Here is a 19299-nt window from a genome sequence, read left to right as displayed (position 1 = left end):
TCTATGACATCTTATGCCAAACAGAATTAATTCATCTTATTTTGAGTTCTTTCCTGTACTATCAATTTTCCTAGGACTGAGTTATAATTTTTCCTTTGTTAATGGCTCATCTATTCCTTCATGAAAATTATCTTGAGTCCTTTATTGTACATCAAGTTTTCTGCTACAATTCTCTAAAATAGAATAGCAGAGTAATATAAAGTCCTTACTGAAGTACAGTACTAGAATAGATACTTTTATTTTATGTGAGAAACACTATCAGAGACATTTAATTATTATAAGGTTAGTTATTAGTATGACCCACAACTTCACTTGCAATTTTGAAACAAAAATGGGAGCAGAAATCTTTGCAGTTAAATTGCCAAATATCAAGAGTAAACCCGATTAATTAGCCCATGTTTCCTTGTCTACCTTGACTCCATGGTTTCAAAATGGGGTCCTTCAGAATTAATCCAAGACTTTGATATAAAAATTACATGGACTATTATTCAGCTTCTGATCAAGACTGAAATGGATCTTAGCTCTACTTATTAGGAACTAAACGTTATATCTTGCCTTACTTGGTTGCAAGAAAAAAAACTAATGTGATAACTTTCACAAGATTTTGTTTGGCCAATAGCCATATTCGTGTTTCAACTGTGTGAAGTCCCTCAGTAAATCAAACAGATAGTATTTGTTTATTTGTTTATTTGTTTATTTGTTTATTTATTTAATATTTCTATGCCGCCCACTCTCCGAGGACTCTAGGCGAAGACAGTATACTAAATAGCATATTGCCCCCAACAATCTGGGTCCTCATTTTACCCACCTCGGAAGGATGGAAGGCTGAGTCAACCTTGAGCTGGTGAGACTTGATCCGCTGATCTGCTGAACTAGCAGTCAGCTGAAGTAACTGCAGTACTGCACCCTAACCACTGCGCCACCTCGGCTCTTACAAACTTCTGCTCATCATGCTGCTTGTATCTCCCATGTATTTCCTTTTTAAAAAATAATGTTATTGACTTTTTAATAAGCATAGTAAAAACTAATACAAACCGCACCACTGCGTAAGAGTAACCAGAATATTGTTTAATGGAAAGAGTAAGGCAGGGATTCAGACAACAGAATAAGGTTGTCATGAAAGGGCAGCAAATTATTTACTTTTTTATTTCTTAGAAGTGCATTTTTACAGCAAGGGGTCAGGAGAAATATTGTGAGATTTTTCTGCCTCAGGGACCAAAATAATTGGATTTACTTTGGAAGGCATGCACCATGATGGCTGAAGGATCAGTGTGTATGCTTCTATTTCAGGTAGCAAACATTTCCTATTGCTTGTATATTAAATTATTATACATCCATATTCCCAGACCCCCATACATATCATTAAGGGGTCAAATAGGGATTCTTATACATGTTATATTAGTGGCTTTGTAGAGCATTTTCCAGAAGAAAAATGAGTTCCCAACCTTGTGACTGTGTTTTTCCCCCCAGGTACAAACTTTCAAAAAAGTTTGTCATTAGGTTAACATTTACTCAGTTTGTTAAGGAAATCAATATCCATATATGAAACTTCACATGAGGAAGCCTGCAGAGATGATGAAATCCATTAGAAAAAAAATTAAATAAAGTAAAAGAAAATGGTTTAGGATATGCAGGAACATTAACATTTACTACATGCACAAACAGAAAGGAAGAAATTATCATGAATTACTTTGGCCTCCATTAGAATTGGTGCAAAAAATCCCCTTAAAGAAACACTATATATTATAAGGAGAAATCAAAAGGCTCCAACTTACTGAAACTCAATAGATATGGCTTTATGTTATCTTATTAGAACATATGCTTCTTTCATTGAAATGGTGTTGATTCTCATTGTCCATTGAGCATATATAGATGTTCCTAATAGGCCTCAGGTACAGTCCTGTTAGTTGGCAAGGAAATTCCCCCTCACAAGGCACAACTGAGATCTTTCTAAAGCAATAGCAATAGCAATAGCAATAGCAATAGCAATAGCAATAGCAATAGCAATAGCAATAGCACTTAGACTTATATACCGCTTCATAGTGCTTTTACAGCCTCTCTAAGCAGTTTACAGAGTCAGCATATTGCCCCCAACAATCTGGGTCCTCAAAGACACATTAACTACTTTGTCTCTCCTCTCCTCTCCTCTCCTCTCCTCTCCACTCCACTTCACTCCTGTTTAACTTGTTATCTTCCCATGTAGCATCAGCATAGAACCCTGGCTACTCCCAATTCTGGCTCCAGTTTTTCCCCTTGATTTTACGGGATCAGGATGGCCACAGAATAGTAACAAGGCTAATGAGATTGTATGCATTAATGCTACTTCAGTGTTACCAGAATGTTCTCTAATGTTCAACATTTTTTTTAACAAAACACAAAAGTAACAGTAGGCTTATGTTAAAGTATTAATTATCAAGACACTAATTCCTACAAAATCTTCCTATCACTTTGCAAACATATTGTTAGTCAAGAATAGAAAAGAAGGAATTAAAATGGCTGTCAATGTATTCTTTTTTAAAAATATAACTTTGTTAATTTTTTTGAAAGATAAAAACTACCCAAAGCTAATATTTATAATAAAAAAGAAAGAAGAAAAAATAGAAGAAAAAGCCAAAAGTACAGAAAAAAAATGATAAAGAAGTAGCTTTTGGTTTTCTTTACAGCAGTTATAGATATAGATATAAATTTTTATCCTATGGTTACAGCATGCCTTATATTTTTCTATATCTATTTTTTCTAATCATCAAAGCCATATATAATAATTTCCTCCTCTTCTTTTTTTTTTTCCTGTTTCACCTAGAAAGTCTACAAAGGGTTTCCAGTCAGCATTAAAATTAAATAATGTCATTTCCTTGATCAAAGCTGCCGATTTGGTCGTCTCAGCAAATTCCATCGTCTTCCAGATCCATTCCTCCATTGCGGGTAATGTTGAATCTTTCACCTTTGGGTATATAATAACCTAACTGCAATTATTACAACTTTTCCCCACTATGCTGATGATTTATTCTAATAGCTATTTTCCTCAGCTATTTAAAATGAGAAAATTCATAATCAATAGCTATTTACTAAACAGATCTGACTGCTTCCTTTATGTGAGCACGGTGGAAGAATTGCTACTGTATAAAAGGCTTGTCCTCATCAATATAGTTAATGCAATATTTGGTAATATTTACAAGCTTCTCCTCACTTGAACATAAACCAGAGGCCAAACATGCACTGGCATGTCCTCATAATATCGCCTTATCTTATCACCAGCCCACATTTGAGCCAGTACTACACTGAATTACTCTCTGATCTCCATAATACAAGTTAGTCTACAAAGAAGAAGAATCTTATTAAAGATTAATTTTGGACTTAACAGTAAAATACAAAGTTGGTTAGAGTTCCAAATCTTGAACTTTCTAATCAAAGAAACACTATATATTTGAATTTCCAAACTATTTTAATTTAAATGCTCTTCATTATCCCATTTCCTCAAGCATTATTGATTTTTCTACTGAAAGCTATTTATTACTTTCTACACAAGTGGGAAATATATTTCAGAAATGCACAATGGGGTCCAGACTGAACAAAGAATTTAATTGTCATCTCTTTTACTCAGTGAGCAGGGGAAGGGGTCCTACACATTTACTTCTTTATGTAATAGACCTTCAACATACTTAAGATAGTGACATTCCAAGTACTGCTCAATCACATCTCAGCCCTTGAGGGAAAGTTCTACAGCTCTCATTTCCAAGGAAATAAGCTCTACTGCTCCATCTGTAATTTACATTGAAAAGTTTTCTGCAGGGAATAGCAGCACTGTTGTCATTTCCCATTTGAGTGCCAGCTCCATGTCTGAGAGGATTCTGAGTAAAGTGCACTCTCACAGACTGCTATCTGACTTGGCACTGTACTGTTATTCCAATACCTCAAGAAATTATAGCTGAGTCCTACAGATCAGTAGTGAAGGAACCTGCTGTAGACTCCAACAGGTATGTTCCTGCCCTATGTCCCTTTTCTCCATTTTTTAAAAAAGTGAATTCCAGGCTCATCCTTTGTCAGAAAAGAAATGTTAAGGATGATAAGGAATGGTGAGGTGCATGACTCTGAACATTGGGTGAAACTACTAGTCATTCTAACATTTTGAGAAATAGCAAGCTAATACCTGGGCTTTATCTAAAAGTTTATGCTGTTGATTTGGTTTATTTTAGGGCACTGAATTACTGGAGTTAATAAACAGAGCTTATTGTGGATTATTTAAAAGATAGCAGTTTAGTTTAAACTAGTGGTACATAAACGTTCACATTTCACTCCCACCACCAATAATTGTACTGAAGTATTTGTCTCTCGCAAAGATGGAAACTCAAAGGGCACTTTTTTTCAAAGGCATATACATGTTTCAAAGTGTTCTGTTTCTCTATTTACCAGTTAACAATAAATATTAAGGACATTAAAACTCACATAACGCAGCTGACAACAGAGCTGTAGATGAAAATAAGAGTTATTGTTCACTAGGGCTGAAATAGTATATATCATTGTGGAAACAGTCTTCTCCAGCACAAATCAAGAAATGTGTCCATAAAATGAGGGAGGAATAACTGGGGCTGAAGCAGTGTTTGTGGGAACATTTTTCCCCTAAATGTGAAATACCCAAATCCAGTGCAATTTAATGCAATTCAACCCAACTCAACCCAACCCAACCCAACCCAAATCAACCCAACCCAACCAAACCCAAATCAACCCAACCCAACCCAACCCAACCCAAACCAAACCAAACCAAACCAAACCAAACCTCCCATTCATGTAATGGAAGAAAAGCAACAAATGTTATTTTATTTTGATTCCTAAGCCTTTCCAAAGAAAAGAAGAGAGTTGCATCCCATCTCTAATATGCCTGTGTATCACCTGTGGCTCATGTAGCGCTGCATGGAAAATACTGACTTGAACAACACAGTCAAGGAAAATCTTGCCCAATGTTTTATATAGTGCCTTTGCTCTTGCCAAGAATTCTTATTTTACAAGGGGAAAGTTCCCATAAATATCTTAAGTGCATGGCAGACGCCAGGTGAATGCCACTGCTTCATGGTCATTATGTCAAGTAAAAATATCAACATGTTTTATAATAAATACTTAGGTTTGCATTTATATGCAAATAATTACCATAAATATTGTCTATGGGTTAATGATGGAATTGAGGGTGAACCTTTGAATATTTATTAAGGACACTCTGCTTTGAAATTTATTTATAATGTCAGTATTTTCCAACATTTTCCCTTGGGTCTCTTAAATTCTGAAGAATTGCCAGTAAACATCTCAACATTCACCACATATCCAACAATTATTAAGCCACCATCTTTTAATATAAATGTTAAATAACAAAATGTTTGTTTTTTGTTTTTTATTTTTACCAACTGTTGCCCCAATTCAGCTGGGAAACCTGTTTTGTTGCTTAAATGTTTTTGTTGTATTCCAAGAAAATATTTTAATAGTTTCAATATGTGGAAACAAAATTAGTTTTTTTAAAAAAAGTGCAGTGACATGGGACATTCCACGTCTTCATGAAATGTCACATGTTGGTGATAGTCTTTTGAAACTCTCTTGCAACCCAATCCTAAAATGAAACATTTAAAAGGTTTATAACAAAAATCAGTTCCTGTTAAATGCAATTCATCTATTCCACCTTAAAATATATTTTGTGCCACGCAAAGATAAATGAACAATAACAACAACAACAACAACATTTAAGGAAAATGCTAAAACTTGAGAAATTGATCCTTCTGACACACTTATTTGTTCTGATTAATAGACACCCTGTAAGAGGAATGCAATTGCTTTCTCCAATACGTTTACTGTTCAGAATACTAATTTTCTCATTACCATGCTTACAGTCAATCATCAATTTTTTTGCCTCTTCTATCTTCTTCCCAAAGTGTCTCTTGATGGAGAAATTACTTCTCACCGTATCATCTTCCTCTTCTTCCCTTCCCAGTTTCTATTCAGTAAGCAGTCAGTTTGCCCCACAGTCTAACAACTATTTTGTTACCTGTGACATGAGCAATGAGCAACAGCTCTCCCATCCCTTCTGAAGGGTTGAGCAGATGTGAAGGGACGTATGCGTCTGTCATTCATAGGCAGTTGCATTCATATGTCTGTGAATTTTAATGTTCTGGCTTGGAGACACTCAAACAACAAAGCACAGAACAAGAAGTTGGATCGACCAATCAGTGTGCAGGACATGCACCTCCATAGTTAGGATTTGGGAGGTCTTTGCATTGTCCTGTCTACAACCATCTGCAGCTTACGCATCAACCCCTTTGCAGTGTAGGTATATGGCGATGGTTACAGGCAGTTGTGTGCGACTTTAAATCAGTCTTAAACTGCTGTGCTGCTGTGGTTATAGTTCTGACATAACTCTGACTAGAAGTTAAAATCCTTGCAACCTACCTTATCATCAAAAGTAAGGGATTGTGGAAATTCAGACCATAATTGAAGAGCATCCACTGGGGCAGAATTAAATTCCAGAATGCAACTGTTTGTAAATACTATAATATAGAATTCTTTTTTTTTTTAAATCAGTTTTCAGTTTTCATAGAAGTAATAATATATCACAAGTATTTATTCCTTTTATTTCCTATATATTATTTCTAGAAGCATAATGTTTACTATGTAAATATACATAAGGCATTCATACAAAGTAAGTATATAAGGTCAGTTCAATAAACCTGGCTGCCTAGAATTATCAAAAGGTCAGATCTTCAATTAAATAAGGAAATAGGCCCAGATGGACCAAAACATCCAAACGATACTGGAAACAGTCATAGCTGAAAGTACATTTTGTTCTGATTTAAATGTTCAAGATCAAGATACCAGAATGTACAACTTAGGTCAAATTTGATCTGACATCTGAGATTTTGTTTCCTGGGCCAACCTAAACTTGATTTCAAGTAATTATAAATGAGAAATGAAAAACTGTGAAATTAGACAAGTTTTGCTTTTTAAAAATCCTTATTTATAATGTGCAAAAAGTAATTTATTGCAAGTATTCAAAACATATCTATATGAAAAGTAGCATATGGCATTCTTTGCCTAATTTGCGTTTCTGTATTATCCTACAAACCTTTAAAAAACATAGTGTCAGATGTAAATGCCTTATTCTCTAATGTGTAAATAATGTATATATGGAACATCAGGGGTTAACTTATTCTTTGGACTTTAATGTATTCATAATTTACCACTCCCATTCCTGGCTCCACCCCTTGTATATATAAGGAGCCATCCTCCCCATTTTCCTTGCTTCTATCTTGAATATTCAGCGAATATAGAATGCCTATTATGATTAAAGAGAGATATATTTAAATCTCTAACTTCTATTATCTTTATTGAGTCTGATCCTGAAAATATTGCAACAAGCTGGTAGCAGAGGATGGTTGATTGACTCAATAAGTAATTAAAAATGTCCAAGAAAGATAGGCCCAACACCAGGGCCTACAGCAAAGAAATAGAAACTGATCAAGAGATGATCAACGAATCCACTAATGCGATTTCGAGAGAATCCGAAGAATACACCACTGAAGAAGAAGAACTGATGAGTGAAAACAACGACCAGGAAGAAATTGAGATAGAAAATAACGAACTCAGGTCAGAGATATTAAAGATACTAAAAAGCCAAAAGAATGATGAAAGCCTCATCGCGGACCTCCAGGAGATGCTGAGGAACAGCGGAGCAGCGAGAGAGAAAAACGTCATTAAAGAAAAACCCAAAGATCAAAAAACTGTGAGTGAAATGACTACTGAGAAAATAGTTGTAAAAAAGAAAAGATGTGACCTCGCGCGAAATTTTGAATGGCAGCCATCTTGGTTTCAACGAACTTCAAAAGAGAGTGAAGCAGAGCCAATCAAAACGCTCAGTTCAAAATTTCTGGCGCGAAAAACGCTATCAGACGAAGAAAGTGAAAAAGAAGTCTCAAACTCTTCAGATGAACCAAAATCAGAAAGTGAAGACGATTTAACAAAGTCTCAAGTAAAGTCAGCAATGAAAACGCTTTTTGCTGCTTTTGGGCCAAGATTGAAAATCTCCAAGACATCAACGAAGAAGCAAGAAATCAAACCGACAACTCAAGACCTGCACGCTCCCATCCTGACTTCGAAAACGACGACACCTGAGCCCAGAGAGCCATGCCGATTCCGTCCTACACCGCAGACAGAATCGAGTGCCAGCGCACACAAGAGAAAGAGAAGAACCGTCGCCATCACCAAAGCCCCAAAAACCGAGCCAGAGACCGACTCATCTGAAGAGGAGCGGATCGAGAGAGCTGAAATGGAGAGAACCTTCCACAACGACGCCAAAGAAGAAATGAGCAACGCGCATGTGCAAAACTACGTAGACGGCCCCGAAAGACTTGAACTGGCCAGAGAACCGCGCAGACTCGTTACAAGCATCCCAATGCCGTTCTGTAATTTCCTGCACTTGAGAGACCACGGACTGCCTCAGGTTGTAAGTAATGGACAAAATAATGTGGGGAACTTACCCAGTGACTTCCCAAAACTTAGAGTTGATGGCATTAATTTACAAGAGTGGTACCAACAGCTTCAGGTTATTTTCATGAAAGAAAATTTACTATTCTTTATAACTAGTCCTCCAAGAAGACCTTGGACTTTAAAAATAGATTGTTTACATCATAGAGCATTTTTCATAATAATTTCTAGCGTGTCTCCTGCAATGTATCATAGCATCAAACCAAACCTAACTGTATCAGAAATAATTCAATGCATGTTTAATCTATTTCACAGCGATAGCGTAGCCACAACCACAAGAATGTCTAAGGATTTCTTTTCTTCTAGAGTGAAACCAGGGGTTTCTATAAGTGAGCATTTGATAAATCTAAACAAAATAAGAGCTGAGCTGCAATTGAGGGGGGAAGTGATTTCAGATCAAACAATGAAAAGTGTTATTATCAATTCACTTGATCCATCATGGGATAGCTTTATGTCACACTTAGATACCATTAATTTGGGATATTTATCAATAGAAAGTCTATCTAACAAATTGATAGCAGAAGACAATTCAAGAAAAAATCGTTCCAGTAACCAAACAGAACACAAATCTTTTAGGAAAGTAGTCTTTCAAGATAAATATAATGAGGCCTTTAGATGCCACAATTGTGGATCCAGGGAACACAGTAGAAGAGACTGTCCCAAAGTCCCAAGGGAGAGACATAGGCCAGAATATAGGAGCAAATACAATTACAGACAATCTTCCACAGATAGACACAAATATAGAAGTCCACCAAATTACAGAGAAAGTAGAGGGGGTAGAGAAAATTCAAAAGAGAGAAAATCTGGGTCACTAAATGGGCTAAATAAACAAGACAGCACCAGAACACAACAAGATGAGAACAATAATTGGCTTATTGATTCTGGTGCAACAAATCACACCACTAACAACAAAAGTATATTAACCTCATTTACAGAAGATAAGTTTGTGATAAAGGTAGCTAATCAAGAAAAGGTTCAAGTATTAGGCAGAGGAAATGTGACCTTGCCTGGTTTAGGGAAAATAGAGGGGGTATTATTAATCCCAGAAATACCTCACAACATACTGAGTGCTATAAAACTAAGCAGAGAATCTGACATCAATATAGTTTTCTCAAAGGGGAAAGCAACTATAGAAAAGAACAAAACAAATGTAGGTACTGTGATAATAAAAGGGGGTCTACCCTATCTGATAACCAAAGAAAGATGGTTACATAACATTGATTCAAATATGGAAGATTGTATTGAAGCAGATGATGAAAATGTCAGTAACAGTGACAATGATGAATGTAAAATAACTCATGATAACAAAAATACACACAATGAGAAGAAACCAAAAATAGGTAAACCAATTCATGATGAGTGTGCTCACATCTTACATAGGAAGTTAGGACATGCAAGCTTTCCCGTAGTACAAAAAATGACTGAACACGCAGAAGGTGTCAAAATAAAAAATTGTGAAAATTATTTGGAATGCTCAGTATGTAAATCCACCAAACTAAAAACCAGTCCCAGACCAAAAAAATCTAACAGATCAACTAACAATATTTTTGATTTGGTACATATGGACTTAGTTGGTCCATTAACTCCATCAATTACCTATAGAAAACGTTACTTCCTAACAATAGTGGATGATTACAGTCGCTATGGTTTTGTTTACACATTAAAGCACAAGGATGAAACCTTTCAGAAATTTAAGGAATTCTACAAACGCATAGAAACACAGCATAATATCAGAATAAAACAAATTATGACAGATAGGGGATGTGAATTCATGTCTAAAGAATTCTCCCAATGGTTAAAGGATAGAGGGATGCTACATTTCACGTCCAATCCATTTTCTGCATTTCAAAATGGGATTGCAGAGAGAAAGAATTCCACACTACAAACCATGATTAGATGCACATTAGAGGATGCTGGTTTAGGCAAACAATTTTGGTCAGAAGCCTTACATTATTCAAATTACACTCAAAATAGAACATGGTCCAGTATTGTGAATAAGACACCATATGAGGTGATGTACAATAGAAAACCCAAATTAGCACACATGCACATATTTGGAGTTACTGCAGACGTACACATACCTAAACAATTGAGAAGAAAGGGAGAAAACGTATCCAGGAGATTAAGATTCATGGGATACGAAACTGGAACCAAAGGGTACAGATTCATTGATAATAATAACAAATTTATAGTATCCAGAACAGCTGTGTTCCATGAGCAGGCCAATTGGTCTAAATTGCACCTTAATGAAATATTTCCTAATAAAAGCAAAGATAATATATCTTGCGAGGAAGGAACAACAGAAAATCAAAATATTAACAAAAGTAAGAACAAAACCAAAACTTGGACAAATAGTCAGCATAAAATAAAGACAGACACATTAACAAAAAAGGAAGCCAGATATTTGCATGACAACCATAGCAAACCTGAAAGAAATATTAGAAACAATAGAAACCAAATACCAAATAAATACAAAGATTACATAATGCATATGGATGGAGAACAAATAACACCTAATACATATGAGGAAGTATTGAAACTTCCCCGTGAAGAAAGAGAAAAATGGGAACTAGCTATGGAAAAAGAGATGGAAAGTTTACAAGAATTAAATGTATTCACACCTGCGATCGCACCTAAGGATAAAACAATTATAGGTACCAGGTGGATTTATAAAATTAAGAATTTGGAAGGAGGTAATACCTTATACAAGGCCAGACTAGTTGCACAAGGTTATGCACAAAAATATCCAGAAGACTATACTGACACTTATTCACCAACAGTGAGAACAGAGAGTGTCAAAACAGCTCTTGTAGTAGCATCTGCACTCAATCTGGACGTGTTTCAATATGACATACAGACTGCATACTTACACGCAAAATTAGATAAGGAAATATATGTAAGAGCACCACACAGTCAATACACTAATAAGAACGAAATTTGGTTATTAAATAAGAGTCTGTACGGATTGAAGCAATCTGGCAAAAGATGGTACGATTGTTTGGTAAAAGTACTTAAGACCATGGATTTCAACGCCACCACTGCTGATAACTGTTTCTTTGTAAAAAAGAGTAATGATCATATTGAATTTGTATTAATTTATGTGGATGATATTTTATATATTGGAAAGCATAAAGAGAGCAGGGAAATCTTTGTAAATAAGTTAAACGAACATTTCTCATTGAAATCACTAGGTAGAGTGAATAAATACCTTGGTGTACAAATTAACAAAACTAAAAGGGGATTCAAACTTACTCAGAAAGATAAAATTATTGAACTCCTAAACAAATGTAACTTAAATAATGCCAAAACATGTGACACACCTATGCAAACTGATTTTCTTAGAAACACTGATGAATCTTCCCCTGAGTTTAAAGACAACACATTTTACAGATCAGTTATAGGTTCACTCCTTTATATATCTAATTGGACTAGGCCAGATATTGCATTACCTCTCAATTTATTGTCAAGATATGTTAGCAAACCAACCTTGTATCATTGGGAAGCTGTCAAAAGAATTTTAAGATATCTGAAAAGTACATTAGATTTTTGTTTAATATTGGAACCAAATAATGACAAAGAACCAAAAATTACTTGTTATGCTGATGCAGATTGGGCTGGTGATACATCATGCAGAAAGAGTACCTCTGGTTATGTTTTTCTATTGAACGATTGTCCAGTTTACTGGTATACTGGTAAACAAGAACTGGTAGCCACTTCTACCACAGAAGCGGAATATGTTTGCTTGTCTAAAGCTGCAAATAACCTTGTATGGTTCAATGATTTGATCACAGATGTTTGGAAGAAACCTACTTTACCATTTATTATGCATGAAGACAATAAAGCGGCCATTGAAATATCTAGATCCGATGCAATTGGACAAAGGTCCAGGCATATTGATATAAAATTTAAGCACGTGAGACAACTATCTCAAGACGGATTCATCAAAGCAATACATTGTGATACTTCTGAACAATTAGCTGATATATTAACAAAACCCTTACCTTCTAAACAACACAAATATTTAACTTCTAAATTATATGTATTATATTGTCCTGAATCTGAATGTAACTGGTGTTGTATAACGAACCGGCATTTAGAGGGGGATTTGTCAGATGTAAATGCCTTATTCTCTAATGTGTAAATAATGTATATATGGAACATCAGGGGTTAACTTATTCTTTGGACTTTAATGTATTCATAATTTACCACTCCCATTCCTGGCTCCACCCCTTGTATATATAAGGAGCCATCCTCCCCATTTTCCTTGCTTCTATCTTGAATATTCAGCGAATATAGAATGCCTATTATGATTAAAGAGAGATATATTTAAATCTCTAACTTCTATTATCTTTATTGAGTCTGATCCTGAAAATATTGCAACACATAGTATTGCCCCTAAAAAGATGATAGGAGGAATGAATGGAGATTCAGTCGTTCAAAAACCTCACCTGGTTTCATCAATGTATACTGCCTCCAGAACAGATGCTGCATATTCAATGTTCTTCTTCAGTTCAGCCACATTCACATCACCTTTCTCCAGCTGCTTCACCAAACATCTTAGTCTGTTGAAAACAAAAATCTAAATGAGTAACGACAAAACCCAACAGCCCTTTTAGAATGCAAAATAAATGAGCCTAAAGAGTAGTTAGTGACAAAATCTTTACATATTTACTCAAATTGTTGTAGATACCCCAGTCACTTGGGTGAGGCCGACAGTGTAGAAAAAATAAAAGAAAGTGAAGTGAAGTGAAGTAAAGTAAAGTAAAGTAAAGTAAAGTAAAGTAAAGTAAAGTAAAGTAAAGTAAAGTAAAGTAAAGTAAAGTAAAGTATAAAGTATAAAGTATAAAGTATAAAGTATAAAGTATAAAGTATAAAGTATAAAGTATAAAGTATAAAGTATAAAGTATAAAGTATAAAGTATAAAATATAAAGTAAAAAGTAAAAAGTAAAAAGTAAAAAGTAAAAAGTAAAAGACAAATGGATGACAGCCAAGACTAAAGACTGCATCACCCTGTGTATGTAATTGTGCAAACTGAATTTAAATTGAATATGCGGCAGAGAAACATTTTGGATTTTGGATTTTCCTCAACTGTATCCTTTAGTTTCTCTCACGTTGGTTGCTGTTTACGCCAATGGGGACAAAGTCAAGCCCTGTTATTGGATCCATTATTTCAGCGGACTGGAAAACTTCATAACCTGACTTGGTAAAGGTAGGGTTCCAACAATATATTTTCTTAGTAGTGACATTCACACTTCAGACTATTCTGTCCCCTGAGGGACAAAGTGCACCCAACCTAATTCTACACTGAGGAATGGTTTTCAAGACTTGATTATTCTGCAGTGCATTTGGATTTTGCCACATTTTAAATACCATTTGCTAGTTTATTAGTTTGTGAGATGTATATCCCACTTTTTAAAAGTTCAGGAAGTTCAGGAACCCAAGCTCTATCTTCCCATTTTCCTCCACAACTATCAATTTGTTTACAGGTTGGGTCCAAAGTTTCTGATATGTTTACAAATAATCTTGATTCCAAGGAAGCAGGTGGTACATACAGTCTTGTACAAATAAACAAAGAAATTCCTCCCTCCAATATGAGATTAGCTAGATCCAGAGGTGGACGGCACATGAATTAACAACCGGTTCGCTCCAGCACCAAAAATGTGAGTGCGTGCATTTGCCATTTGTGCATGTGCTTTGCTCGCGCATGCACTTGCACGCATGCACACGGCTTAAAAATCACGTCTAAATAGGACGGCATAGCGCAAGGGTGCGGGCCCACTCGCAGGTCACAACTACCAGTTCACCCGAATTGACAGCAGCCCACCACTGGCTACATGTAGCTGACAAAAGAGCAACACTGCAGAACTGCTGGATGCAGAAAAGTTCAGTGGTACATCTTTGTTTGGAAATACCATCCTCAATATTTTATTAGAAATAATAAACAAAGCAATTGAACTAAAATGATTTGGTTTGTTCTCTAGAAAAAAAAATTGTTTATACAACTGTGTTGAATATTTTCTCCACGCCTACAGGTGTTTCCACTGTTTGTATTCACAGCTATATAAAGCAACAAAATGGGCTGTCACTTTAGCATTTCATTTGTACTCCTGGTATAATTTTGTTATTCTGTTTATTTTGGTCAGGTGCAAAGTCTTTTAGCATTTCTTTTTGCAAAGCAATTTCTGTGAATGGAGTTTTGACTTTAAAAAAAAACAGTAGAAATAATAAAACAAATACAGTTAATGGAGCCTTTGAGATACGTCATTTGTAGCAATAAACATCTTGATAACTTTTTTTTTTTTTTTTTTAGCATTCCAGCGTACTGCTACAGCTATTCTGTGGGGAACCTTTCTAGTCCACTTCTGGATAAATGCAAATGATGAGTTTGTTCTGCATGAAATGTTGGAAAGTTTGCTCGTTTATTAAATCAGTAAAGCAGCTGGTCGATTTCAAGCTACTTTGTAGCTAGCTTTGCTCCACTTTGACTCAGTGTATTTTATTTTATTCTCGTCCCTAATTGCTTATCTGTTTATCATTTTGATATGAAAACACAAGCCAGTCCAAGGCATTTTCCAATCTGAGAGAAGCTTCCTATCGAGTTGCTGACAGAATCGACGTATTAGATTTTGTTTAAATACTTTTCAATCACCTTAGGTTGCAAATCTTTGCCACAGATGAGGATTACTTTTTTTATTTATTATATTTATATATCACCCATCTCTAGAGATTCCAGGCAATTAGCATCTAAATAAAAATAATAATATAATTGTAATCAAAACAAAAATATACAATAATGGTATACGGAATGGAATGGGATGGAATGGAATGGAATGGAATAGAATAGAATAGAATAGAATAGAATAGAATAGAATAGAATAGAATAGAATAGAATAGAATAGAATAGAATAGAATAGAATAGAATAGAATAACAGAGTTGGAAGGGACCTTGGAGGTCTTCTAGTCCAACCCCCTGCTCAGGCAGGAAACCCTATACCATTTCAGACAAATTGTTCTCCTAGACAAATGGTTGAACTAGAGGTGACAGAAATATATATGAGGTTAGAAACGATCTGTACAACATTTTTTAATTTCCACATGGTCTTTTAAAGAGAAATTTTTGTTGCTCTGTAAAAAGATGAGTCCGGCATATTCCACATGCATGGGTTGTTTCTCAATCTCCTTTTTTGATCTGGTGAAGAGGTGAAACTCAAATATCCCTTCATGAAACAAGTCCTCTGGACAAAATCATCCCATAGGTAGACTAGAAATCACCATAATTTGCAATATAACAAGATTTGGAGGACAATGGTGCTGAAGAACTTGGTAAGACTATTGACCCTTTTTATAGCATACTGGTCAAAAAACATTTGGCCAAGTGGAAGCATGCCAGAAGTTTTCCGTACATCAGGAAAACAAATTAACAAAAGGTCAGTGTCACTATTAATAAGATTTTATTAATTTTGGTAAGAACTCTGTTCTTGCTCAAGCATCATGACCATACACATTTGGGGTACAGAGGGACATTTTAAATGAGATGCAAAATTACAGTTCATTTAATTTCCTGTGCAAAAATTAGTTTTACATTTTTGCATCTTGTGTGAAAAATTAAGCTACACTGGTGGATTCCCTTCAGCATTATTCATGCCTAGATAGAAAATAATAATTGAAAATAATGAACCTTCCTCCAGGATTCCACTAGACTTTTGCTTAGTATCTGAGAAAGCTTGATTAAATGTTGTAGACGAAATATTAAAAAGCTACGCAACGTCTCCTAATATTCCAACTGTCAGAAGTACCATATCACTGAAGCCTTCCACTGTCACTTTCTGCCTATTTATTAATATAAAGGACCAAAGTTCAGGTTTGCAGGTCAACTTCACTGAGTAAATCTGCAAAAGCCAGCCCTATCATAAGGCAGAGGGAAGCAATCTCTCCAAACAGCCAATGCTGGGCAGTTGCTGGAGGTGATGGTAGGGATATCTTGAGTCTTCCCCCTGGGAAGGAGATTGGTAGAAATGCACAACTACCTAAGCTTATCTGCTATGCCATGCATGGGGAAAGCTCATGTCTCTCTGCTAGTGTTGAAGGAATATGTATTGGTCAGGTTTCTTTCGATGGAATGGGTGGAGACACTATCTTACCTTTAAATTTTAGGCAATAAAATGTGTGAAGATGTTGGTGGTACTCCTTTGTGTGAATGGCTCTTCCCATTTATCTCAACAAAAGAAACAACTAAGGAGACTTGTTGCCTCGCGGTTGAAGCTGCTTTCTCACATGAACAACAGTGCAGGACTGGGAAGGTCCTAAATGCACAGTGCTTCCTCCCATGCCCCAATTATCAATTGGATTACATAAACAAGGGGAGAGTATTCCTGCAACAGGCCAATCAAGGATTGCTGAGTAGATTTTAGCATGCTATAAGCCTGCTTGGGCATCATTGGATTATAAAACAAGACATGAATCCTTCAAATGTTTCCTCCATGAAATCAGTAGAGGAATCCAGAAAACCACAAGTGCTCCCAAAGCCATCCTACTGACTTTTGAATAAACTATTTCATGGGGTGCAATACTTTGCCCGTATATGCATAACTGATCTCCAATGGGCTACTTAGTGTTGGATGTTGAACAATGGTTGGTTTTGCTAAGATCCACTATTCTCACCTACAAAAACCAGTTTTCACTTAGCAATATCTACCTAATTCAGTAGGCCTAGAGTAAAGTACAGTAAAGTAAGAGGAAAAAATCCTCGTGCGTCTTCCTGGAACCACAACCATCAACAGCAGGGCTGTCAAACTCCCGACCAATAGGCCGGATGTGTCACACGTTGGCCACACCCATGCCTGATTTAGCAAAGGGGAAAAAGTCCCAATACATCATGTGATGCAGCCGTGACAATGTGAATTTGACACCCCTGATCTACAGTGTGTGTACACATATCTGTACATTCATGTTATAAATATTTCTTTTTAGAATTGTGCCATAGAAACCATTATTTTTAAAAGAGATTCTATGGGAAGGATCTACTCTAGCCCCAGATAAATTTAGCCACTGTTTTTAGTTTGGACAAAGCTGTATTTTGGAAAACTATCTTTGTTTTTAAAAGCTTGAGAAACCATTTCCAGACAAACAAAACAATTAACCTTGAGTTATTGTGCAATTCCACCTTTCAGTTTGCTAATATTTCTACTCAGAAAAGCCGAATAATATTTCTGGATTACGTTCCATTTTATGACAAAATACATTCATAATATGAGATACAATTTTAATATTTTATATCGTTTTTTCTGACATTTCAGATCATTTGCCCTGCAATTAAATTTCAAGTAGATTAATTGATAACATAAAAATCTTACAGTACTGTGCATTTAGTTATACCTGCACTTTTAACACTAATAATCTAAATTGTGAAAAATGTATTTCTGTACATAGCTAAAATTTAGAAATTCCCCTTTTTTTAAAAAAATGTGCATTTTATCTAGCCTGAGATTGTTCTTAGAACTTTGAAGTCTATATCAGAACAGTGAAAAAGAGCTTGGAATAAAACTCTTATGAATTCCATCACATTCTTAGATGAATAAAATAATAAGCCATGACAAATGTTGAATAATCTAACCCTGAACACCATGTATACAACTGAGACACCTTCTAAATTTCACTTGACCATCACATTTGACAATTTCAGCTATGGATCAGTGGAATTCTACAGAATGTTTGGTCTAAAATGTTCCCTGGAATTTACAAGGAAGGGACCAAAGGGCAGAGAGAGAAAGTGATAATGCGTCAGAACAGATTGAGAGCCTGCTATTTAGCTATTATTCTGTACAAATGAAGCACAGTTTTCTCTGCCTCTTTTAGAGAAAATAAAACAATTTCCATCTTGGATTTTGGGAGGGAGGAGAGGGCACTTTCCTTTGTTCACCAGCCATTGCTCTATTTTCTTTCTTTTTTCTTTTTGTTTATTTAAGCGCCTTCTCTATTTTTTTTCCCCTTTTCATTTCTTACAATGGTTACTTCACTATATGTGGTGGGGGAGGAGTGGTAAGAAATAACATTTTGCAGAATTTCGTTGCACAACTCAAGTATGTTCAGAGGAAAGATTCACCTACTGCCAATATCCATTTTTCCTCTGTTTTGAATTCCGAACAAACATTAGAATTCTCTTTTTAACTGTCCCACCTTGAAGACATCTGTCCTTCAAACCTGGGGCAAATTAGAAGCCAAATAATAATTCAGCATATATGTAAATATAATAATATAATAAACATAATAAATATAATAATATATATATAATTATATAAATATAATAATTCAGCATAATATATAAAAAGCAACATAGTGATGTATAATAAATCAAAAGACCAAGTCAACATCTCCGTTATTCCATTAATGCTTTGCCTATATAACACTAACCACCCTCGTCCACAGAAATAAACTACCCATTCCTGCCATATTTTCAATATTTGCTTGTTATTATATATTTACACATACTCTTTCTATCTCTACCTCAAACTCTTAACTGGTCCAGCACTGACAATGGCTAAAGAGAATTAGAACCCCTATTCTTTCTTTCCACACATTTATCTTATTAGACATGGAACAGCCTGTGATGGATGGAACTGGAATCTTAGAGGCAGGCTAGGTAGTTCGTGCATTGGGCAGGGAAATAGATTAGATTATCTCCAAGGTCTTCTCCAAACATAACATTCTAGAACTCTATGATTCTATTATAGGATTTGGGTAATGAAGGCATATGTTGTTTGTTGTAATGTACAGCACTTCTC

General features: G+C 35.4%; 1 protein-coding gene across 1 annotated transcript in view; it reads right to left on the bottom strand.

The window, feature by feature from the left end:
* PDE1A (phosphodiesterase 1A) overlaps positions 1-19299 on the bottom strand; it is a 129774-nt gene that overhangs the window by 41962 nt on the left and 68513 nt on the right. The window contains exon 2 of the mRNA XM_070946989.1: positions 12966-13079. Within this exon, the coding sequence (XP_070803090.1) occupies positions 12966-13079 (114 nt within the window). The remainder of the gene's footprint in view (positions 1-12965; positions 13080-19299) is intronic.

This window comes from Pituophis catenifer, unplaced genomic scaffold (genome assembly GCF_029215685.1).
Source record: "Pituophis catenifer annectens isolate HBS135680 unplaced genomic scaffold, rPitCat1.0.hap2 SCAF_1, whole genome shotgun sequence".
Lineage (NCBI taxonomy): Eukaryota > Metazoa > Chordata > Lepidosauria > Squamata > Colubridae > Pituophis > Pituophis catenifer.
Note: the sequence above shows the minus strand (reverse complement) of the source record. Positions and strands in the feature narration are given on the sequence as shown.